A 23,687-nucleotide genomic window follows, 5' to 3' on the forward strand; every position below is an offset into this window, starting at 1 on the left:
TACAACTACAAGAAGCGGGCGGATGCTGAGCTCGATGGCGACTTGTACAACTACTAAAGCACCGCGCTCGACCCGGGACAGAATTGGGGAAGAGACGTGAGACAGAGGTGGAACTGGTTGTGGTTGTTACGGTGGATGATAGGGATGTAGCTTGTTGTCACGTCGTTAATGGTGATTTGTGTTATTCGAAGGAGTATCTGTCTGTATCTGTCATCAAGATGGTAGTAGACTGTAGGTACATGGACTAGAAATGTATTCAGCCTGCCAGAAAGTCGGACGATGATCACAAGCAACGTAGGGCAGTCTCGACTATATGCTGGAACAAGGACATGCAACAGCATCAGCAAGCATCCGTAACCCCCTCCTCATCGTTCAACTCCAAGTACCAAGTCTGCACCGCCGCAAGCAAAGCAATCACCCCGGACCCCCACCACGCCAACGCACTGAAATGGTGATTCTCCCCGATGCTCTGCAGCAGGCCCGCAACGGTGGGGGAGAAGGTTCGGCACGCCGCGCCCGCGCTCGTCACCAGTCCGTTCACCCGCCCCAAGATCAACGGATCCGGCGTCCACCGCTTGATGAAGATTAACAGGGCCGGGTAGCTGAACGACGAGAAGACATTGCGCACCACCAGCCAGGTCCACAGGCCGACCGGCCGCCACCCGCGCGCCGGTAGGAACGGGAGATAGGGCAGGCAAAAGTAGGCGGCCGGGTGGAGGAAGGTCATGACCAGCAACGTCCGGCGGAGGCCGAACCAGTCCGTGCACACGGGGAAGAGCAACTGAATGCCCAGGCCAATGATCCCGTTGATGCCCATCACCAGACCCACCGTCGACAGACTCATGTCGAGGCCGCCCACCCCGCCGAGGTAGTACCGCGGCACGCTGGGATCGCGCGGGGTCCGGAGGAAGATGGGCAGCAGCTGGATGTAGGTGACGGTATGGGCACTCAGCAAGCAGACGGCGCTGATCAGCATCTTGACGTTGCGGTTCAGACTCCATAGCGAGAAGTTGGGAGTAGCAGTAGCGACTTCCTCCGTCGGCGCACGAGCACGGGCAGCTGCAGAATCCGAACTGGTCTGGAGGTGCTGTCGAAGGAGGGGTGAACTTTCAGACTGGGCTGGTTCTGGTTGCTGTGATTCATCCGTGCGCTTCAATCTCAACTCCGGATGAGTCTCATCCAGAGCGCACCACGCCAACACCATCGTGAACAGAACCATCCCCGCACAGGCCAGATTGGGCAGCAAATAGGGATACTGCCGCAGCAAGGAGCTGAGAAAGTGTTCTCCCAGGTTCAGCTGCTGCTGCGCCAATAACCCCCCGAGGGCCGGACCGATTGTGCATCCGATGCTGAAAAAGAACGGTATGACAGCATACGCCCGTGCTACATTCATCGTCAGTGTCGGCCAGGATACACTCAAGATGAACCCCTCGCAGGACTCCCAATGTGTCGAATCAATCAAACCCACCTTCATGCTCCGACCGACTGACCATCTCACTCACCATGGTCTGAACCACCCCGACATTCCCATTCAAGGCGCCCCCCAGCGCTCGGGCAAGAATGGCCATCCAGATGCTGGTCGCAAAGCCCAGCACAAACATGGATAGGACGGTGCCAGCGCATCCCAGCAACAGGACGGGCTTCCTTCCGATCCGGTCGGAGAGCGCCCCCCACCAGAACCCTGTCAGCGTCTCCGCCGCGGAGAAAGCCGCCACAAAGAGCCCGGCGTAGAACGCAGCGGGGTTGTTACCGCTGTCGTTCTTGTTATCGCCATCGCGCAGCAGATGTACCATCAAGTCATATGCGTACGGGAGGGGGGAAGTCAGAGCGACTGGCTCGGCGATGCGGCATAGTCCTGTGGTGGTTGAGGAGGACATGAGCGGGGTAGAGTTTCGCGTTTTGAGTGGTAAAGCTTACCCAGAAGGAACAGTTGCCATGTGGGGAAGTATCTCTGCTTCGTGGGTTCCATCGTTCACGTTTAGTTTTGGTGGACTTGGTAAACTTGGTAGGCTCATCCCACGGAAATGGAAGAGCTGTTCATCCATGGAAGATATACGGTATGGTAGCGGGCAAGCGGTCACGTGCAATTTGTCACTGCAACCGAAAGGAATAGCCAGGAGAATCCTGGGAAATAAAAAAAAAGAAAAGAGAACGGGTGTTCGGCTGAAGAAAGGTTGCAAGGGTCAGGTTCACCCTGTAGAGAGGGTCACGCACTTCCCAAACGCCACATACTTTTACTACCACATTCCTTACCCAAACAGATCGATTATCTTCAGGAATATACTCGTAAGTAAATAAGGATTTTTGACAACACCCCTGCAGATAAGCCAACAAGTGAAGCCTTGTAAACATCTATATATCTATCTATATAGTTATAGTTATAGTTTATATCTCTCCATAATAACCAATTTCCAGAGTTTCTGCGGCAAGAAAAATGATGCTTTTATGTGATCACATACAAAAATCAGCAGCCGTTCCGCAAGTGCGTGGCGCCTTCTATTTGCGTCAGCTTGCTTTCACAATTCACATCCACCTGCATCTTGGCGGGGGACCAAGTTCCCCCTTTAGGCAATTTGTTCAGCTGCCGGGAGGATTGTACTACCGCACTACCTGTACGCCGAACCATCCATCCTTGGAGACGAACAGTCCCTGGTCCTGAAACATGTAGTATAACATGTGTATAGTAACATCTAGTAGATCTAGTTATAAACATATCCCTCCAGAAAAACAAGGACTCTATCGTCCCCTTCAACGGCCAAAATCAAAATATGTAGATGGCAAAGTATTCTAGCACACTTTCACCTCATAGTCAGCCAACATGTGCAAGTACAGGGTTCAGAATGGTATCAATTAAAGCCAAAGGAGAAAATAAGATCGCTGGTCGCTATGTGATGATGCGGGATCAACTGCATCGACTGTCAAAGTCTGTATGTGCAAGTTATATCGTGCCGTGGCAACGTGGAATGCATAAGGGAAAAAGGGAGAATTAAACATGGTGGCCGACGAGTGAGCTTTTGGCGTTAGAGGTAAGATACGATGTCACGGAGCGATTCTCGATTGTCGGGATGCGCTGCGACGGCCGCTCGAGCCGTGTGGGCCAGGGGCCAGGCTTTTCCGCTGTTCTTGGATCGGATGCAATGGCGGCGCGATGCCTTGCCTAGGATCCATGCCTGGTTCACCCCAGCCAGGCGGTTGAGGGTCAATTGGGGAGGGAATCTTGGGGAGTGGACAGTTAGGGGGTGGAGCTGCAGGTGGCCCGATTAGTCCTGGCATGCTCTTGCGTCGGCCCATCCCGGCCGGCGGTAAGCGTGCATTGGGATCGGTCGGATACATCACTGATCCCCGCATCCGGGCGTGATCCTGACCATTTGTTTGCTCTTCAGCCAGAAGATGTAGCTCGGAAGGGGGCTTTCCGCCCATGGCGGTTGTAGGACGCAGCGTGTTAGCTGCGCTTTTCAATGGGTTCCGAGACAAGCGGGAAAGGCGATGAGTCTTCGAATCGACGCTGCGTGCGGGATCAACAAGGGAATCCTGCGAGCTAGATACTCGTAGTAGTTTGGGTGGAGACAATCCCTGAGTAGACCCGACCTGGTGCGGCTCGTTCACAGCCCCTTGCCCAAGTCCATTCATGATCTTGCCTGGAGAGTGTGGAGGAGATGGGAAAGCTAACAGAGGATCAGCGGGTGAGTCCACGTCAACAAGGTCGAGAGCAGGCGGGGCCTGCGGGAACTGCGGGACTTGCAGCGGCCCAAACCGAGCCGTGAACCGTTTGCTGAAGGAGGGTACGCTGAAGTTTGGTGCGGGTGGAGAGGTACTGCGGTAGATCGGGTCGGGTTGGGTCGACTGAGCCCGAGGAATCTCAGCCGCCAACTCCGCAGCTGTGGGCACGGTCTGCGTTGGCGACGCATGCATCGATCGTCTCTTGGTTGACCCCGAAGCTGTTGGGCTAGCCATATCCCCGGACCTGGGCACATTATCAGCGGAAGGCACGCTCGGAACACTCGATGCTGTCATAGAGTAGAAGCGTCCCGAATTGCTGATTGGGGACGTGACTTCGGTATGAGTTGTGGAGATAGACCCCGAACGAGACTCCGATGCTGGAGGTAGCACTATCGAACGGCGGTTGATGGAGACATGGGAATTCCGGCGAGACTGGTCATTGAAGCTTGGATCCCCTTCCTCTCCGGACGCAGGCAGCTGGGGTGGAATCAGCGTGGAATATCGCTTCGTATCCTTTGTGATCATTTGACGGATGCTGGGCTTGTTGTGAAGCTGGTGGCCTGGCTGCCCATCATCGGCCCTTTCAGAGACATACTTCTTACCGCCACGCGCCTCAATTTGAGCTCGGACTGCCAACAACCAGGTGTTCATGTCTTCGGGATGATCGAAGACCAGCAAAAATGTGCGTTCCATCCGTCGAGTATGGGAACGATGGAATCCAAAGCGAAATCGATGATACTTGGTACCTTCAACGCCTTCCTCGTCCGATGATTGCGTCACTTGAAGCACGTAGTGCTTCCCAGGAATAGCATCACTGGCAAATGCCACTGATTTGGGTCCCAATTGAAGCATTTTTTCAGGCAAACGGTCGTGCTTGCCGGAGCCCGCATATTGTAAGATAAAGCCGGCGGTAGCGAGAACGTACACCTTCTGCGACCATTCGGTCTTACTAATGGTTTCAGAAAGGGTGCGCAGGTGCTTTTTTCGCTCTTTCTCTTCTTTCTTCTTCTTGGTGGTTGTGTCCTCCGCGGCGTCTCCGTTCTGCGATGCCTTGCTTGATGGGTCATCTTCACGGGAGACGATCCCTTTGGCTCTTGCCGTTGCTTGCATGCGCAGAATAGTGTCCACCGAGAGAGAAGGAACCGGCAACGAATCATGTTTGATCGACTGCGGGTATGCCTGGAACAAAGGCGGTGGTTTCCAGCCTAAGTCACCTGCCGGAGGTTGATCATCGCCGGACTTCCCCCGCGATTTCGCAGGAAGCCTCGAGCGCTGAGAAGCAATTGTGGTGGGAGATGTGGGAAGTGTCGCAGCAGAGGTGTTGGTTCTCGGTGTCGCGACCAAAGTTGGTGACAAGGGCACTGCCCCTGAGTTGGGGGCCGGTTGCTCCGTGGCAGGTTTCTGCTCATCGATACCAGATAGCTTGGCCTCTGTGGCTGGCTTACGGGCCGATTTGTCGCGCCCGAAAATGTTGCGTAGACTGGATTTGGATGTCTGGCGTTTGACCGGAGCGGGTTGTAAAGGGACTCGCTCTCCTCCCTCCTCATCTGTCTGGTAGTCGGATGGCCGGGGTCGCTGTGGTCGAGTGGCTGTTACTTGTATCGGGCGCGCGGTGGGACGGCTGAAATTGGTTTGCAGCGGTGCCAATCGCTGGCCTCTGCGCTCGTTAACCGATTGTTGCGGGGAATCAATTTCGAGCGACATTCTCTGCGCGAATTCCCACAATTGCGCAGAATTTCGGTGCGGGAAGTCGGGGGATCTGGTACGAGTCGGGGTATAATCGAAGTCGGAAAAGCATTCAGCATTCGTGCCACGGCTAGGTGATGATTAAAACGAGAGATGCAGGTAAAGAATGTGGTCAAACTGGCTGGATGACTTCATCGACGGACGATGCAAGACAACGGGCGGGATAGAGCGATGGTCGGACCACTAGACGTGGATCATTCCCGTCCAAATTGTGGAGGCACCGTGTCGCATCCACCAGGACAGAGCTCAGAGCGGTACAGACGAGAGAGAACGATCGCGATCACAGGCTGTGGATACAGGACGAGCCCAGAGTGTACGACGAACAGGGAATGATTGTCGGGAGTGGGAAACTGGGTCAACAGATCACCGGGGTGAAGATCAGATCAGGAGAAATCCATTGCCGTCCGTGAGCTATAAAAGAGTCGCAATTGAAGGTCATTCAGCGAAGGAGACAGTCGAGAGCAGCAAGGATAGAACAGAATGGGCGATAAAAGGGCGAAAAGAGGGGAAAAGAAGAGGCAAGAGAGTGTGAGGGCCAGGTTGGACGAAGGGAGGGGAGGGGAGGTGGGAGAAAGAGGAAGAAAGCGTTGATGACTCGAAAAATGGCGACAAGAGAGAGGCAGGCAGGACTCGAGAGGAGAGGGGAGGGGGGGAGGGGGGGGCAGAAAGTATTAAAAATAAAATGGTCACTTATTTTGTTTGAAAGAAAACGATGAGAGAGAATGAAACTAAAAATGAAACTAAAGAGGAAACGATGGGACAGACGAACGATGGACGCAAACCCGCGTGAAACGGGCTGCAGGCAAGGATCCCAAAGTGTTCAAGGTTCCCACTGCAAGATCCGAAACGGTTTGGTGACCGATGAGCTGAGGCAGCGGACTGTCCCCCACCCCCTGAAAAGTCAGTGATTTGAGTTTCGGTCTCCTTCTGGAAGGATGATATTCGATGAGAGGATGCTCAGGACGGACGTAGAAAACAAGAGGAGAGGGAAGATGATGGGGTCGAGGGGGAGAATTGAACAGCCCGCCAGAGATTCAATTCGATCCTCAAAAAAAACAATGGCTGCTGCTGCCCCTGAATCGACCCAGCCTTGCAGGGCTCCACTTTCCACCCCATCGCGTGTAAGAAGTTGAGCGTTTGAAGCTAGAGAAATGACGACGGAGACATTGTGATACTGTGAGCTTTAAGTAGAGAGCCTCCAAATTTGTTGTCCTGTTTGTCACATTTCTCCTGCTCTTCCTGGCAGCCATTCCACAGAGAAGTGAAGATGAATGAAGCTGTCAACCTCCTCCTCCTCCACCCACATTCCGCCCATCTTATCTCTACAACCGAGAAAAGAGGGATCCGAATCCGCTGAGTCAGCCCCTTTCTGTCTGGTTCCAGACTCTGGTTACTATTCTCTCGTTCTCTCTTTAATTTGACTTTTGTGTGTTTGGACTTTCACTTTCACTCCCTTCAATTTGATGCTGCTGGCTGGCTGGGAGTTTCATCTCCCACCTCCTGATTCGAACTTGTTATACGCGCACAACGTACAGGACTTATACAGAGTTCATGACAAAACCACCCCCCAGATCGATACAAACTAAACCATCAATGGCACTTCCTCCCCTGCCCGGCCTCCACCGCCCCCATCAGTTCCGCCGCCTCGTCACAATGCTGCGCCATATCCACATCCTTGCCCGTTAGACCTCGCGGGTGGTGCGTCGTCCAGTGGATATCCACCGATCCAATCCGCTATTGAACCAGAACCACAGTCAGCCTCTTTACTCACGTAGTAATTCTTTCCGATCTGTCCATACACCCACCCCCTTTTCTCCTCGTCGGATCGGATTCTTTCCCCCACCATTACTAGATGTCCAGACCCAGGAGGTATAGCCCCGGAAAAGAAAGAAGAACGAATGGAGTCAACAAACCCAAACACGAAGGGAGAGGAAAAAAAAAAAAAAAACTTACAACAGTCATAGTAGGATGATGCTTCATCGTGGCACTTTGCGAAGCAACCACATTCACAAAGCTCTACACAACCCAGTCAGCCCATCAATCAATCCCCAGCCCCCATCATCATCCCTTGCCAGCTGAACACTCCGGGCCCTACCCTTTCCTTCCCCAGACAATCAAGCTCGGAAAAGGTTGGGTGCGAGAGGAGCGGGAACATCCTTGGGAAAGGACTAGGCCACAAACTTACCACCGCCTTGAAATAGGTCTTGAAGAAGTACGTCTTCTGCAATCCCTGGCCCTCCGCATCCAGCGTCCACCCTTGCTCCGGCTGCAGCAGCGCGGTCAGGCGCGGCCGGAGCTCTTCCGCGTCGACGCCCTCGGCGAATTGCGGTTCAACGGCCGCGGAGTTCGCGGAAGCGGACATGCTGGAGGAGAAGGCGCGCGTCGTAGTGGATGGGGGGAATGTCGAGTGATTTTGTGTCAGGTAGCTGCTGGTGGGGGTGCTCCGAGTAAGGGGTGTAGTTCGGAGAGGACGGGCTGGGGGAATAGTGGAGGAGGCAGAAGAAGAAACAGAAGAGTAGAAGCGGGAGGTAGATGGGCGAGCGAAATGGCTCCTTTGTAGGCGAGAGAGGAGTACGCAAGGCCGTGGGCTTGCCCTGATGATGTGGTCCATGCTGGATGGGATGGGCCAGAAAGAGGGTGTCTACCAGAATTGCGGTCGGGGATGCGCGCTGCGGCGGCGGCGTTTGCGCGGGTGGAGGTGAGAAGCTTCGGCCATCCGTGCGAGGCACGTGACCCGTCTCTGGGGCGCGGCGGGCGGGTCGATCTCCCGCCGCGCTGAAGAGGAATGACGGGGCCAGCCAGCCATTTAGCCAGTTAGCCGACCAACCAACCGTAATCACCAGCCTTCGAGATGACAAGGTCCATGGCCTAATCCTATCTTACTTACTCGTCTAGAAGACAAGTCTACTATAAATAGGACAGAGGCTGATTACGAACAGTGGGATCCTGGTCATGACACTCAACTTGTGATTCAGGAAAGCTATTTAACCCTCTATGGAGGAAATCTCATTGCAATTATGATGACAGCCCTGACAGCTTGAGACTGGCTCGTGTAATTGTATTTAAAGAGCAATAGGACCGGTACTCAGCCTAGGCCCAGAAGCAGAAACCAAACAGTGAAGAATTGTCGAGCTGGGCCCCGCCGAAGCTACCAGCCTGCCCATATCGGCTCCATCCAGTAGGAAACAGAAGAATGAAGATAGAACAATTGAATGATATCTAGACTATCTAGAGTAGCAAAGTCCAACTCAGTGGATCATGATCCTGGAAGGATAAACGATCGAACGGTACAAGGCTAAATCGAGAGTCAAGACACACAAAACAGGATGGATGAAACCCTTCGCCACAGAAAGGGGGTATCAACGCTCGTTAATCATTTCACTAATATCATAGGGAAAAAATGGTTCCTCGTCGCACGCCCAAGCCTACCGCGAGAAACTGTTCTTGCGTGACTGGACTCGAGAGTTGACCCCAGAGGCTGGACGAGAAGCCACATAGCTATTGGCCCGGCTACCAAGAGTCTGACGGATGCGCAGATTCTGCTGAGACCGAGCGAAGGAGTTCGCACGCGACCCAGAGGGTATCCGAGAAAGTCTTCGACCATGGGTTTGGAGTTCAACTCGGGCATCGGACAATTGCTGGGCGAAAGGCGACCGCTTGCGAAGAACAGGCCCATACCAGTAAATGACATAGACCGCAACGACAAGCAAAAACGAAATGCAGAACAAAATCGTGGAAGCATATTCAAGATGGTACTTTCCACCGATATCTATACAACAATTGATTAGAACGACGTATCACAGACCATCGGATGGAGAAACTCACTTTGGAAGAAGGGTGTAGCAGGAATAGTAAGAACACCGGCCAAGAAGTCACGCGCCCATCCATTACCTCCGGTCGCAGAAGCCGAGTAAGGTCCGTAGGCACAGATCATGTAGTCGATGGTAGCCATATAGATACTGTAGTTGGCGATACCAACGATAGCGGAGAAGACCATGGTCCCGATCCAATGGACAGGGGGGCCAAGACTGGTCCAAGCAAAGCCAATCAGTCCAATCGGCAAGCAGGGTGCGGTATAGAGCAGCCACCAAAGTCGAGATTCGTATTGAGCACGTTCATCGTCGGGCTTGTTCTGGCGCTCTTTGATGTTCCGTTTGATGACAGGAATGAATGAGAACCACGCAATGAAATATCCAACCAGAATTGGAAGGAAGGACAGGCCGAGGGCCACAGTGCTAAAGTTCCACTGATCGTAGACGAGGCTGAATGACTGAATGAACATGAAGATCAGTGCATCACTGAATCCACTCAGAAGAGAAAGGGTGAGGACAATTGGCTCAGTCAAGAACATCTTGAAAGGGCGGACCCAGGTATGTAGAACCTCGCTCATCGAGAAACGTTCCTTGAAAGGAACAAGTTCGTTGGGACCATAGATGTTGGGGTCTTCGCCGCTCTCTCTTCTCTTCTTGGCAATTCGATCCATCATGATTGTGGTTCGAGTCTCAGGCACGAGAAGGAAATGCGCCACCTGGACGAATCCTCCGAAGATAAGTTGGATCCAGATGTTCCAGCGCCAGGGCAAGTACGCTTCGACGAATCCACCTACAACGGGCCCAATCACAGAGCCGCCGACGGATGAAAACACAACACAGGCGACGGCATATTGCTGGTCATCAGCCTCCCAGAGGTCAGCGATCATACCCAATGTGACCGAACCACCGGCTGAACTGAGGCCTCCCAGGGCACGTCCGACCATAATCGACGCGAAGTTGGGTGCGAGGGCCACGGGCAATTGCCAAATGTTAACCAAGAACAGACTCAGTTGTAGAATCGGTTTGCGGCCAAGTTCCTCACTCCAGGGAGCCCACAGTTCACAGCCGAAAGCATATAAAACCAGGAAGATCATTGCACCACAACGGGCAGCCTGCATGCTGACACCAAATTCTTCTGAGATGCCGCCCAAAGCGTTCGAGTAGAGACTGGTATTGAAGTTCATAGATGTCTGGACAAGGAAGATGACGGTGATAATCATCCACTTCCGCCATGCCGGGAATGAGTAGCCCAGCTCATCGTAACAGTCGTCTTCGGTAAGTTCAATCTTATCGTACGGTCCTTCCTCATGATGTTGTAGAGTAGCCCCCGAGTCACGGTTGCCCGCCAACTCGGGCTTCTGCTCTGTCAAGGCCTTTTCAGTTGCTGGATCCAGGACAACATCGTTGTGGGTCGAAGAGGAAGCCTCCGAGCTATGGTATTTTTCGTTATCGCTTAGATTGCGTCGGTCAAGTTCTCCTCCCATGGCGGCCTGTAAAAGGTGTCTTTTAGTATATAGAACACGATATTAAGAATGAAGAATGCGAAACAAATTGCAAGCCAAAGTCGATGAATCACAGCCCGAACCAAGCGGCAGAGGCGTGAAAGATAGTACCGAAACAAGCGGTAGGGACACAAAAGGTAGTATACAAGCCAAGTAGCGCAGTCCCAGGCACGCAAAAAGTGGTATACCAGACGGTGGTAAATTTCAGGGAAAAACTCAGCGAATGCAATGACAACGAGAATAGGAAGAAGCAGGAAGCAAATGAAAACGCGAAGAGGGAAGGCTATAGCTTTTTCTAGCATTGAACGTAACAAGCAGGCAAGCAGGCAAGCAGGCAAGCAGGCAAGCAGGCAAGCAAGAACTATTGGTATTGTGGTGAAAGATGTGGGTTAAATGGATGGTGAAACTTACAAGGTGAGTCAATCCACCTGGTGGATCGAATAGAAGATGCACAAAGACAAAGCGACTAAGCAATTACTTCAGGAAGGAAGGATGGGGACGTGCGAATTGCAGCTGCAATGAGGAAGCAAGAGCTGAGCCCCAGTAATCGTATCAATCAGAAGGCGGGTGAGAGGCAGAGGATGAGAGACAAGAGAAGAAGAAGATTGGGGAAGGAGGAAGAGAAGAAGATGAAGAAGAAGGTGGATCTGAGGACAGTAATCCCAATAGAGAAGGAGGGTGCAGTTGCAGTACTAACTGCAGTGAGCACCACAATGGAAAAGTACTGCAATAGTGTAGACGTGCTTCTTCCGGCAAACAATCCCAAACAGGCAATTAGAAGTATGATTGCAACAACAGATCCGGTGGATCACACAAGCATCGAGTTCATCCATGCAAAATTAGGAGGGAAACCTGTTGCTTTAATAATAATGCACCGAGCCTCCCCTCCAGTGCCAGTGGAGCTGAAGAATAATGCTAGTGGTTAAAGTTCAGGCTGCCCAGGTATCTCTGACGAGGGCTACGAGCAGAAAGTGGAAAATGGATCTATGCAAGTTGAACTTCACCACTATTTCTTCCGCCCCCTTCAACACTACCGTACCCTATTGTGGCTTGGACTTCAGTCACACTCTTTTCTTTGTTGAGATGCCATCCAGATCTTATTTTTTTTTTTCATTCTTCTTCATGCCATTCCCTAATTGCCTCCCATCGTTGTACCAGAAATGCAGTATCCCCCTCGTGGGCGGCCAGCGGACGGGGCACGTTGATGCAGCAGCGGGTTGCCAGATCAGGATGCAGACTATACTCGAGTACTACCTCATTCAGACCACACGCAGAGAGTTCCACTTGCCACGCTACCTGAATCGAGTCAAGCAGCCAGTCATTTCTACTCGATCCCTGGGCCGGATGGATCCGTCGCTCACATCATTACCCAAAACCGTCGTCTGACCTGGGAGGCAAACGGGCAAAAGCCCCGGAAGAAAAGGAACCTGCAAGAAGAGTGGTCGGGGAGAAGAAAGAATACATTGAACCCCCACTCCGGGGTCGGCGTTACTACGCTTGGATACCACTAAGGCACTAACACACACCATGACCGCCGCCGGAGTCGTTCTGGCCCGAAAGAAATCTCGACTTCAGGAATGCCCGCTTCGGGAAAGCCTACCACGGCACGAGAGTCGCGTGAGGCCGAAGCCAATAATGAGTGCGGTCCCTTCTTATCGGGACTGTACAGATGGCCACGGTCGAGGCTTTCAATAAGGCTCACGCAAAGGCGTGTGCGACGCAAGGGTTAGGGGATACCAAGTGGCCAGGAGCAGTAGTACGGTATGCGCTTTCCCGGGCGATCGATTGTATGAGAGGCCCAACGCTCGGTCAACATTACGGCCATGATACTGCCAAGAAACTCATCAACAAAGCACAGGTAGAAAGTGCTAGATGAATGATTCATGGAAAGGAGAGTGACTATGATGATGATGATGATGATGATGATTATGATGGATGTGGTGGTAACTAACGTTAGTAGTGGTGGGATGATTTTCCCCAATTCTTGATTTTTCTTTTAACTGCTGACTAGCGCGGGTGGGTTGGCCTCTGGGTTCGGTCGGTTTCCCACGGGGTTGTTGGCTCGGGGTAGCCGTGCGTGACGTCAACTGCGCCAGTTCCACGCCGATCGTTTCCCCGACTTCTCAACGCTCAGATTATATTGAGTATTTTCCTCGAGGATCGACCCTCCCCTCCATGACATTTGTCTGTCAATGTCATGATTGTTATTCAGCCTGATTTTGATTCCAGAAAATCGCGTCGAATCCTGTCAGTGCTTCAGGGGCATCCTTTGCTGCACAACATGGGCATGCGCATGCCGCCAACGCCTCTTGGACATCTCGCGATCTTCCGCGGACTGAATCTCAGCCACCGATGACCAAATTCTCTGGGACGAAAATTGACCTTCGGCACATTAGACTTAGCGCAATACTACGTACACGTATACTACACTAGGATGAAGAGGACCACTTGGTTCATCCTTCCTCCCTGACCGACTGCGCTAGTCTTGCAAAGACTCTTCGCAGTCAGCAGTCGGTCATCCAGTAGAGCACAATCTTGTCGGCCTTCGACTTGTAAGGTGGTGTTGGTGGCGTGTAGCAGACAAAACACTATCACGGGATTAAGTTCGAATGAAGTCCGACAAAGAATCATCAGCAGTCTACGGTAGTAACGTCGTAGCACGGTCATTGAGAACCCAGGGAAAATGATGAGAGTGAACCACCACTAACGCCAATTACCCCCAAGAGTCGGTTAGTGCCGACAGCCACTGTCCGGTGGTTGAGCTAAGGCTCGAAGCCAAGACGATGTGGCGGACAATCCCCTGGCTTAGGTGATTTTTTTTTTCGGTCCAGGAGCGGCCGGGCCTCTTCTCGACTTTATGCAGACTGCAACCGACCGCAGAATTTTGCAATGTCTCAGTAGTCGGGATGTCGAGTCTAGACATTCTTCGGTAGACAGGTAGACCGGAGAGAATGCTCGGTTGAATGCATGTGTGAGATACCCTGAGAACAACAAAGACAAGTGAGAAAAGGAGGCGAGACCGAACGATGGGCGTGCCGGGAAGTTCGGGAGATGGCCGAATGTCTGTTTCCAGCACCGGCAATCTGTTTGCGGATGGAAGCTGAGTGAACCGGGCGGGAGCGTCAGAGGAGCGTCAAAAGTTGTGCTCCCTCACCGCCTGCCATTTCCACTCAATCCCCGCGATAAGTTGGGTTCCCGCCATTTCCCGGTCATTTGCCCTTCCCCATGAAATCCACCAATTCCACCAATTCCACCAAATCAACACAAACAATCCTCCTTATCCGCCGAGCTTGTTTCACCCCCTGCTTATCCTTTCTATCAACTTACGGTCCTCGATTATTGGGATTGAGTCTCCAATTCCTGGAAAAGAGGTTTTCCACTTCTTGACCCCGCTCCGTCATATGATCACAAGCCAGACAGACGGTGATGTGTCCTGATATCAATTCTCTGCCTGCTTCCCCATCGCCTCATACCCATACCCGTACTTCCTCTTCCCCGCATCGCCAACGGGCTGTGTACGACCCCTTGCATCTGCAAAATTCTCCGTCGGGTTTCTCCTTTCTCAGCCTGGCCACCATGAATAACAGTCCTAACAGCCACTTGGGCGATCCCAATCACGCTGTTGCCACTGACCTGCCTCATCGGCCTGCTCCGATTTCCAGTACTCGTTCGGGGATCACAGGTCCGGAACGACGCCGGTCCGCCGCCGGGTCCAACTCAATTTTGAACAGCAACAACAACAGCAGCAACAGCAATGGCAACGCTAGTGAGTCGGTGTCGGGTGAATCCCCGCTTGCCCCTCACGACCATCGCTCCTCGTTGAGCCACAATGCACTGCGTACCTCTAGTTCCTCCAGTCTCGGGGGTAGTCCAATCATCGCCTTGGGGGACCCGCATCACCAGCGCGCGCCCTCGTTGGGGGAACTCCATCAGGAATTAGAACAGGAGCAGGAAGCACAGGTGGTATGATTGCGAATTCTTCCCTCTCATTATTTGCTGAACGTACTGACTGGTATGGCTCGATCAAGAATCGACTGCTGCAGATGATCCGCAGCCAGCAGACTCAATTGCACCAACTCCAGCAACAGCACCAGCTGTCGCACCCGTCGTCCGGCACGGCAGTGGTCGACGACGCTGCCGTCCCCTTTCCCCCGGTTCCTCCGCACCCCGCCTCCGGTAGTCGGGCATCGACCCAATTAGCGTCCTCTCTGTCGAGTCGGCGCCCCTCCCGGCCCTCCAGTCAAGCCGGCTCACCCAGCCTGCGTCCCCGCGCTGATTCGTCACGGGGCCCGGAGGGACTGGAGTGGGTTGGAGGCATCGGGGAGAGCCCTGTCCGGCGGGGAAGCAGGGATGAAAGTGCATTCTACCAGGCTGAGGCGGCTATGCTGACCCGGGAGAATCAAATGCTGCGACAGCGCATTCGCGAGCTGGGTAAGTGTATATCCATCCAGTGTCAGCCCATGGAGCCGAGAAGTGTCACTCCAGTCTACGTGCGTTCATCTGCAAATGACCAAATTCTAATTCACCATGCACAGAACGCCAAGTCAGCGAGCTCACTGTTGGTGCCCAACCACTTCAACGTTCTGCGCTCTCTGGCAGCCAGGACACCGACAATGCCGGCGTCCAGGAACCCGCGGGACGAGGATCGGCAAGCGACAAGACATGACTGACTTTGGGCCACATGGGAACACATTCTGCCTCCTTCTCCTCCTGGCATAAAGTTTAAGGGTGACCCTCTAGATCGGCGGTGATCGGCACATTCTTCTGATCTTTACCGGACGGCACTGACAACGATAACTACCCGATTAGCCGGCCAGCGCCGCGGAGCAGAAAATGGTATAAAGTGTCTATTCACCCGATCCGATCATTCAACACATACCCCTTCTCTCTTTCCTATGCGGTGGATACCAACTCGCCAAGCGTTTACCTTCTGTTTCTCTTCATGTATTGTACATAAGTACACCTAATGACCTAATGTACACAGCGAATCCCGGCGTTGAATGATAATGAAGCCAGTGACTGGCCTGTGGATTGTTTCTTGCGTTGAAAAGACCTAGACCTGGCCTTTTGTTCTTCAGTTCACCCCCTCCCATGTCAAGAACATACGAGGCCCCCTCACCGCCCAAACCAGGGCCATTAAGCTTTGCCGCCATGCCGTCAGCGATACCAGTGCCATCTAACTCACCCTTACATATAGCACAACCGCCGCCCAACCAACCGAACTCCAGTCTTCCCTTGCCTTCTGATCCCTCAAATCCACTCCGCCACGCAGCAGCACCATACAACACAGCCATCTCGCAATAATCCAGACCCAGCTCCTGCAGAACATCCTCAAGTGTGAAGCGCAGACACGTAGAGTTACCACAAGAACCCAGACCCCGATCTTTACCCAGCAAACCACCACACGACACCCCTCCCCCTCCAGAAGAAAAAGACCGAGCTAAACACACAAAGCCTCTCTACTCCAAGCTTATTGCCTGTCCAATTAAACCCATCCCCTGATCCAGTCGGTCAAGGCGGAAGTCTCAGCCTTCTGCAGTAGACGACTCAGTCCTGAATCCTGCTCAGTCCGAACGATATCCCCTTTCTCACCGCTCCTGACCTTCTAGGTGGCCTGGGTCCCTTTTTTCCTAAGTTCGTGTCTGTGGGGATACGTTTTTTTTTTTTTTTTGCTTGTGATTTATGTTTACGGTGGTCGTTATCTTGGTGTTGGAGGTAGATGCGGAGGTTTATGGATCTGTTGGCCTATGGCTGGACTTATCTTGCACGGGGATGGGGTTGGGGATGGGGATGGGATAGGGGATTAGGGATTGTATACGCTCTGCCTGTGTTGGATGGATGGACGGGTTGAGATATGACGAGGTCGAGCGGGTGGGGATGAACTGGGCTCTGCAGTGGGTTGTAATACCTACCTATTACGGGGTGGAATACTGGACACTGCGGAGAGTAAAGTTGGTATGGTGGTGCTTGTAAGTAAATCAGAGGGTGTAAGGATAGACCGTGGACGGACGGACGCGGAGGCGGATGTTGGGGTTTTCTAGGATGACCGTCTCGAACCTGACTGGAATCTTCTTCTCAAAGGAACTTTGCCGAGCTTACATCCTATCGTATTACTACGATGCAGTGTGGTGAGATGTCCAGAACGATGTCGTTGCACAACATAAACTATGAGTTATCCTTGCTCGTCGGTCGTTATATTTATGTACTGTAGTAATGTTGCAGTCCTGCATACACATCCAGCCTCCCCTCTTCTCCTATCATACTTACAATACTGCAGCTCAAGCAGTATACCCACCCCGCTGCTGCAGACTCCCAATCCTCCCCAGCAGGAACTCCACCTGCCGATACGCAGCGCCAGGGACATACTGCGGGATTTCTGCCGACCCAGCATTTACATGTTAGCGCAATCCATCCTTCTGTTGAGCTTCGAACAGCAAAAGAGCAAACTGAAGGGAAAACGTACCATGACCCGACAGATACACCGACGAAAACGTCAGCCCGCGCTCCGTGTACGCCGTCCCCAGGTACCCCGCCCCGGCGTCCAGATTATAGGGGTCCGGCTCGGTGCCATCATACAATTCCTGCAGTCCGTAATGATAGGGCACGAACAGCGGCTGCGTGAGCGGGTCGCGCTGGAACCCCTGCGCCCCGTTCCAGGTCATGTTCTGGATGGTGGCGAGGGTGCCGTTCAGGATCAGCAGGTAATCGAGCCACCCCTGGCCGATGAGGGTGTTGTTGGTGCGCTCGATGACCCCCGGGAGCACGGTCCACGAGCTGGGCGGCGAGGCGTCGCCCTCCGCGAAGATAGTGTTGCTGCCGCAGACGGAGTAGTCGGTGGGCGGGACGTGGAGGGCGCGCTGGACGTCCGTGCGGTTGAAGTAGTTGTTCGGTCCGTAGCCCAGGGACGGGAAGCCCATCACGTCCCAGAGGTAGGGGCAGAAGTCGGTCAAGTGGTAGAAGTTGAAGCAGGGGTTGACGTCGTAGGCGGCGCCGACGATCTCGTCCCAGACTAAACAGTCGTCGGTGATGTTGGGGAGCGGCGGGAATGGGTGGACTGGCGGGTATTGGATCGCGGCGTCGAGGAAGGCGTTGTAGCCGCATTCGTCGGCGCGGCGGTTGATGTAGCTTAGGAAGGTGTTGTTCAGGGCGAAGACGTTGGTGTAGTGGTTTAGATGCCGGGCTGCGGGGGCTGGAGGGGGACTTAGTATCTTTTATGGATGGGATGGGGTGGGATTGATTTGGGCTTGCGAGGGGGATGTACCGTAGATCATGACGGAATCATCGTTGATTGAAGGGTCGTTGATTTGAACGCCCTTCACGTTGAAGTAGATCTCATTCTCTTCGTCGAGCATCGCGGACGCAATGTACGGGATGTACATGCCCGCGTAGCTCTCGCCGGTGAGGTAGACCTTCCGGCCGTGCAAACCAAAAGTGTCGACGAAGTGCTTGAACCAGCTCTTGAACTGGGCGGCCACGTCCTCTTCGTTGTTGACCGTCGACGGTCCGGGCGAGAAGCCCGTGCCCGCGGGCTGGTCGACGTACACCACGTTCGTAAGGTTGGTCCACGAGTACGGATTGGGCACGGGCTTGTAGGTGCCAGATTGCCACAGGAAAGGGCCGTTCTCCTGCAGGAGTCCGTCCAGAGAGCTGCAGCCTGGGCCACCGTTTAACCAGATGAGAATCTAGCTTGTTAGCCCACAAACACCATTCAGCCAACATAGGGAACTGCAAACCTCGTCGCTGGCGTTGACATTCTGCGAAGGGAAAAACCAGAAGAAGAGACTGCTGTTGCCCGTCGGAGTGTTCGGTAGCAGTCCAGCGTAAGATTCGCCCACGTCGAAGTCGACCTCAGGGATGCCGGTGCCGTTGACCAGGAACCCTAGCTTTCGTGAGCAAGACATACCAAGATAGCTAGTTCGAACAGGAGGTTACACTCACGTGCGGTCTTGTTAGTCAGGTACGAGTAATCCCTGTTACTGCTGGCGGGAGTCGACGCAGACCGGGGAGCCAATGCTTTGCGCTGAGAGGCAGACGCAGCGCGACGGTGGGGATTCTGCAGGCTGGCGACAGAGCCCACCAGCAGCAGTGACGCAAGGGCCGTGGTCCAACGCATCTTGAGATCGGCTATGGGGTGATGATTGACTGCAGACCAAGCCCTCGATCATCGGCCTACTTATAGGTCTGCGTGAAGACTGTGAGGGGACACACTCTGAGCAACGTCGTAGCCGTTGGCCCCACGTCATGGTCTGAGCATTCATCGCTTGCCGAGAAGAAAGCTGGTTTTGGCGTCCGAGACAAGCTCATATACACAATGAGGGGGCCGTCGGAGCCCCGACTGAGGTGTCAAGATTGTGGATCGCAACCGATATGCGCGGAGTGGTTTAGTGTGCCGTTTGCAAAGGCACTGGCAAATCACAGTCTAGGAGCCGTTGGACCCACGAGTAAGCGCAGGACGATAGCATTCTTCGATACCTGTAGTGATTCGATGAGGGGAAGAGATCGGCGGGCGGATGAAGGATTCTGCCATCGAGCAATTGAAGAGGTGCTGTTTTAATCTCATCTCATCTCAACTTGTGTCTTCTTATGTGCATGCAGAGTATGTACTTCGGAAAATTTGCTGCAAGGGTTACAGCACCAATGCACCAGCAATAAAACCCTTATCGCTACAAATGCTGAATTGACACCTCCTAGCACTAGTCTTTACTGGAGACCATCCAGGCCCTGGACCATCTCCGATGCAGTCCGGTTAAAATCTCGACGCGGCGATTTCTGGCCGTTTCACGGTGGACTGACCGGGTGTACCACGACTTGCGTCTTCCTTCTTTCATGTTCCTGTAATATATTGTCTGTTAGCTAGATCAGACACCCAACGGTCGTGCCCCTCAATTCCATGTGCGAAGTCGAGAATATTTTAACCATCGATCAGAAACTACTGGCGACAGCCGCAGATCGGAGCAGCACGGGATGGTTTATCAAGGTTGGCATGTCGCTGATGATCCACGAGAACATTATGGTTGCTGCAGTTGTCAGCACTATTTAACAAAACCGAGTTGTTTTATCGGGATGTAACTTGGGGGCAGCTTCCAATGCCCTTCGAAAACTCGTAACCTGGCAGTGAATAGTTTGAGCAACACCCCAGTGGGAGCAAATCAGAAAGTTCACACTGGGCAATGGGGTGTTCTCTGACTGGGCCGGGCGGAAAATCCATTGGATTGGATTTCCGCTGGCTTCATCCTCTGGACCATGTTTCTACCAGCCTTAGTCGAGGCACGAACCGCAAAATGAGTTCCGTCGGACCAGATCAGCGGGGAGTATGCCTAGTAGGACAACACAGGAGCCGTTATGCTGTTGCAGCCCATGCACTTTCTGAGTTCTAATCGATCCGTTTCTGGGGTTATCGTAGATGCACTTTCGAGACAAATGGCTGTCGGCGAGTAGCCAGGCGGAGATCACGAGGCGTGGCGTAGACGTGCACGATCCTAGGCAACGCCAAGTCACTATCTAATGCTCAAAGCTTGGAGCCAAGCGGGGCCGCGGTGACAGATCAGAAAGGAGGCGTGGGATTGATACGAGTAGGCACGGGGATCGGCGAGAAGTCACGTCGCGCTCTCTGGGTACTGTACGGAGCTACTTAGTACAGCTGCGTACTTCGTACTCCGTAGTTTCGGCGCCATCGTGGCTTGAGAGGCGTTGATTTGACGGGACGGTCACAGGAGCATTGATTGGTGGAGTTCAGCGGACAATGCGCACACTATTCCAACCATTGTCGCAACTTAGGGAGCTTGAGCTTTGCGGGAGATGAGGTGAAGCGGATTGATGTGTACGGAGTACGGAGATGCTGTGCTGTACTCCGTAAGAGACCCGCCAAGGGGTGTCTTGGTGGAATCCCGCACCAATAAATATCCTCATTCCTTCTTCTCCTTCCACTCTTCATCCTGGTCGCATCCATGTGTACTGGCTCATTCCTTGTCCACTTTATACTCTCCGCTTCCAAGATTGAATTTTGAGTGCCAAGCCCATGGACAATTGATCGATTACTTCTTTCACCTCACCGACAACTGCGTGCTGATCTCCTTGGAAGGCTTGAAGATGTGAAATCATCCCATCCGGCAATTGCGTGCTCTGGAGCCATTCACTCTCCGCCTATGTCTCCTCTCTCCCCCTTCTTCACCCCCTCCCCCCCTCCACATAAATGATCAGCCTTTTTGTTGATTTCCTCCCTGTAACAGCTTAGCTACTTATTTATCCTCGTGCCTGCAGTTGGGTCGCACAGGATCATGGCCCTTTCTTTGTCCGGTGCTTCCCTCGTGTCACCCATTGGCCCCTTTTAAGTTATCGACTCGATCTCTATATCTTCCCCACCGCAACCTCGGTCTACGGAATTTCTCAATTCAAGCAGACAATCTTCGCTCAGTCGGATAGTCGTTGCTCAGACCTACCATACATGTACAAATCCGATCGTTGCACGCCTTTCTTACTCATGGCTGCCTCGACTCACGGTCGCCCCGCCGATGATGGCACGCAGCCCCTCCTAGAGGCGCAGGAATATCACTCTTGCTCCTGGGTGCTGCTCGAAGATCACCCACTTCGCTCTCATCCGACTGAATGCTGTCCAGGAATCTGGTGGATGCTTCAGCAGTGGTATGCCACCTTTCGGAAGCTCTGGGGCGATCGCATCTTTTCAATCATCTGCTTGCTGTTGATGTTTGGGTATGTCTCCATTCACCTGGTCCTTGACTCAGACCTACAACAATCGCACCGAATGTTACTGACTGAGTAACGTCCAGGGTGATGGTGCAATTCTTATCTTTCCTGCCCGATGGCTTGTCTTATCTATTTTTCCGGCAGCACTACACAGCCCAGGCAGGGTTTCTTCATTGGCCTGCAGAGTTTGATGGGCAACCCGCTGCCTGCATTGCCTACAATCCACGATCGCATCCGGACGCCATTCAGTATGTCATCGCGGCGGGCTGTACGGGGATCAAAGCGGACATCTGGCTCCAGGATGAGGAGCTCTATGTCGGAACCTCCAACGCCAGTCTGAGACCGCATCTCACCCTGCGCAATGTGTACCTTGGCCCTCTCTTGCAGCATCTTGACGCAGAAAAGTCTCCAGAGGGCTCTGTACAGTCTATCGCGACGAGCCATCACGGAACTGCAACGGACGAGCAGTTTGTTCTATTCTTGGAATTTCGATCGCCGATTCGGGATGGCTGGCCACGTCTTCTCGCTGAGCTGCAAACCTTGAACGAACGAGGGTATCTCACCCATCGCAACGACACAAAGATTGTTCACAAGGCTGTCACGATCGTCATCGTGGGTGACGAGAGCGTCGACCCTGCTCACGAAGAGTACCAGCAAGATTTCAACCACGACAGTATCTTTGTCGATGACCAATTGTTCACGAAAAGATCCAAGTCATCGTCTAGGCTTCAAGGAAATAAAGCCCAAACATTCAAAAGCAAAGGAAGTCAATCTCGACCGTCTTGGCAAGAGGGGAAGAATTCGACCTCGAAAGAGGTACAGCAGAATGTGCGATCGGTTTTCACCACGACCGTGAGCTTCAGTGCGGAGGTTGGATCTCCTCATCGAGGACGATTTTCTCGACAACAACTCGATTTGATCCGGGCCCACGTGGAGCAAGCCCACAAACGCGGGCTAAAGGCGCGATTTGGAGACATCCCGTGTGGCTCGCAGAGGATGCAACGTTTGATTTGGAGAGTCTTGGTCAAGGCCGGCGCAGACCTCATTGATGTAGACTGGACCGGCTGTCATCGTCAAGCATGGCGGCAGTTCTTTACGACAGGGCTGGCTTAGGAAGATATAATCACGATCCTCTCTTGGGCCCTAGTTGATAGTAATGACAAGCTCTGTACATATTGATAATGGAGATGTCTAGTGCAAGGGCTGATAAGTGCTCGGGGCCGGTTTCCACCTCGGCCGACAAATTGAATACTAAAGGTTATCTATGACTGGTGCACGGATCGTTGGTCGTCGATTCCAACCAGTCCGTGACACCAGTGCAACCCAGTCAAAAAGAAGGAAAGAAGAACCAGGAAAAGCAGAGCAGAGCACCGTGGCTAGCAGGATGGCTCTTCAATCCTGCAACCGGACCGACGCAAGGGGAGAGCTCGCCTCCCCCCCTCTACTATGCTCTCTGCTGTGTAGCGATGAATGTGGCAAGCGGGCCAGCCTAGGTGTCCCATCAAACAACCCGATCGATCGTCTCAGAACATCAGCTGCATTGTTTGGAGAATCATACCTCAAAATACTGCCATCCTATTATGTTCAGGTATCAACGAAAACAACACTCAACCCCCGAGTAAGGTGCAACTCCGAGGGCACTATGTGGAAGTTGTACAATACTGCACTGTAATCAATCAAGTAAGCAGGATTGTACTTTACTGTACTCCGTAGCAGGGGGCGATCCCCCAGAAAATTCATTCCATGGAAGGGGGTCCTGGGATCGGCAGATTGTCACGCACTGCAGGTGGATACGTTACATACTTGGGGCCGAAGCAGGCTGCGGGCGGGAGGCAGACGGGCGCCTATTGTTGGATATCAGATTCAAACCTTGTCCGTCTTGACTCTCCCTTCCGGATTGATGGTTGTACTGTCCATGGAATAACAATGCTCTACATTCAGTGCAATCATAATACTTTCCCATGTGTCTTGACTGGTAGAGGAGGTTCCATCATTGGCAGGACGCATGACACGTCGTTGGCTGCATGGTCGACTAAGACCCAAGATATATTGGGCATTGGCGAAGGAGGGGAAGAGAGGAGAGGGGTAGATAGTAAGTTAGTGGTAGTCGCTCACCTACCTGGTAGTAGCAGCAGCAGCAGCTCTATAACTAGGTGTTTGTAGTCTGGTTGGTGCCTTATTCTTCCTTTTTGTTTATTTTATT

At 53.1% G+C, this 23,687-nt stretch overlaps 9 protein-coding genes across 9 annotated transcripts in view; 4 read left to right on the top strand and 5 right to left on the bottom strand.

Moving 5' to 3' along the window:
- BO72DRAFT_200069 (uncharacterized protein) overlaps positions 1-199 on the top strand; it is a 939-nt gene extending 740 nt beyond the window's left edge. The window contains exon 3 of the mRNA XM_040939591.1: positions 1-199. This exon is cut by the window's left edge and continues 13 nt beyond it. Within this exon, the coding sequence (XP_040798563.1) occupies positions 1-57 (57 nt within the window). The 3' untranslated portion in view covers positions 58-199.
- Positions 160-2,106, bottom strand: BO72DRAFT_450611 (MFS general substrate transporter). The gene is made up of 3 exons (XM_040945292.1): positions 1,918-2,106; positions 1,469-1,855; positions 160-1,383 (listed from the first exon to the last, which is right to left on the bottom strand). The coding sequence occupies exons 1-3, from the start codon at positions 1,967-1,969 to the stop codon at positions 341-343; spliced, it is 1,482 nt and encodes a 493-aa protein (XP_040798564.1). The 5' UTR covers positions 1,970-2,106; the 3' UTR covers positions 160-340.
- Positions 2,107-3,048: 942 nt separating this feature from the next.
- On the bottom strand, positions 3,049-5,424 carry BO72DRAFT_350943 (peptidase family M20/M25/M40 protein; the record flags this gene model as incomplete). Its single annotated transcript, XM_040940694.1, has 1 exon — positions 3,049-5,424. A coding segment is annotated over one exon (2,376 nt), but the record flags the coding sequence as incomplete, so codon positions are not given.
- Positions 5,425-6,870: 1,446 nt separating this feature from the next.
- On the bottom strand, positions 6,871-8,122 carry BO72DRAFT_450614 (4a-hydroxytetrahydrobiopterin dehydratase). The gene is made up of 3 exons (XM_040945293.1): positions 7,652-8,122; positions 7,420-7,482; positions 6,871-7,200 (listed from the first exon to the last, which is right to left on the bottom strand). Exons 1-3 carry the CDS (start codon positions 8,075-8,077, stop codon positions 7,057-7,059), a joined length of 633 nt encoding a protein of 210 aa, XP_040798566.1. The 5' UTR covers positions 8,078-8,122; the 3' UTR covers positions 6,871-7,056.
- Positions 8,123-8,699: 577 nt separating this feature from the next.
- BO72DRAFT_200115 (putative MFS multidrug transporter) lies at positions 8,700-11,030 on the bottom strand. Its single transcript, XM_040939592.1, has 2 exons — positions 9,292-11,030; positions 8,700-9,235 (listed from the first exon to the last, which is right to left on the bottom strand). The coding sequence occupies exons 1-2, from the start codon at positions 10,760-10,762 to the stop codon at positions 8,892-8,894; spliced, it is 1,815 nt and encodes a 604-aa protein (XP_040798567.1). The 5' UTR covers positions 10,763-11,030; the 3' UTR covers positions 8,700-8,891.
- On the top strand, positions 11,031-11,792 carry BO72DRAFT_200125 (uncharacterized protein). Its single transcript, XM_040939593.1, has one exon. It carries the CDS (start codon positions 11,299-11,301, stop codon positions 11,704-11,706), a length of 408 nt encoding a protein of 135 aa, XP_040798568.1. The 5' UTR covers positions 11,031-11,298; the 3' UTR covers positions 11,707-11,792.
- A 2,035-nt stretch (positions 11,793-13,827) lies between these two features.
- Positions 13,828-15,585, top strand: BO72DRAFT_200143 (uncharacterized protein). Its single transcript, XM_040939595.1, has 2 exons — positions 13,828-14,743; positions 14,809-15,585. The coding sequence occupies exons 1-2, from the start codon at positions 14,207-14,209 to the stop codon at positions 15,448-15,450; spliced, it is 1,179 nt and encodes a 392-aa protein (XP_040798569.1). The 5' UTR covers positions 13,828-14,206; the 3' UTR covers positions 15,451-15,585.
- A 1,369-nt stretch (positions 15,586-16,954) lies between these two features.
- On the bottom strand, positions 16,955-19,206 carry cpdS (putative serine carboxypeptidase (CpdS)). The gene is made up of 5 exons (XM_040942419.1): positions 18,719-19,206; positions 18,514-18,659; positions 18,042-18,462; positions 17,244-17,969; positions 16,955-17,156 (listed from the first exon to the last, which is right to left on the bottom strand). The coding sequence occupies exons 1-5, from the start codon at positions 18,891-18,893 to the stop codon at positions 17,059-17,061; spliced, it is 1,566 nt and encodes a 521-aa protein (XP_040798570.1). The 5' UTR covers positions 18,894-19,206; the 3' UTR covers positions 16,955-17,058.
- Positions 19,207-21,050: 1,844 nt separating this feature from the next.
- Positions 21,051-22,776, top strand: BO72DRAFT_200220 (uncharacterized protein). The gene is made up of 2 exons (XM_040939597.1): positions 21,051-21,490; positions 21,568-22,776. The coding sequence occupies exons 1-2, from the start codon at positions 21,225-21,227 to the stop codon at positions 22,595-22,597; spliced, it is 1,296 nt and encodes a 431-aa protein (XP_040798571.1). The 5' UTR covers positions 21,051-21,224; the 3' UTR covers positions 22,598-22,776.
- Positions 22,777-23,687: the final 911 nt, after the last annotated feature.

This window comes from Aspergillus fijiensis (assembly GCF_003184825.1).
Source record: "Aspergillus fijiensis CBS 313.89 unplaced genomic scaffold BO72scaffold_47, whole genome shotgun sequence".
In the NCBI taxonomy this organism is placed as follows: domain Eukaryota; kingdom Fungi; phylum Ascomycota; class Eurotiomycetes; order Eurotiales; family Aspergillaceae; genus Aspergillus; species Aspergillus fijiensis.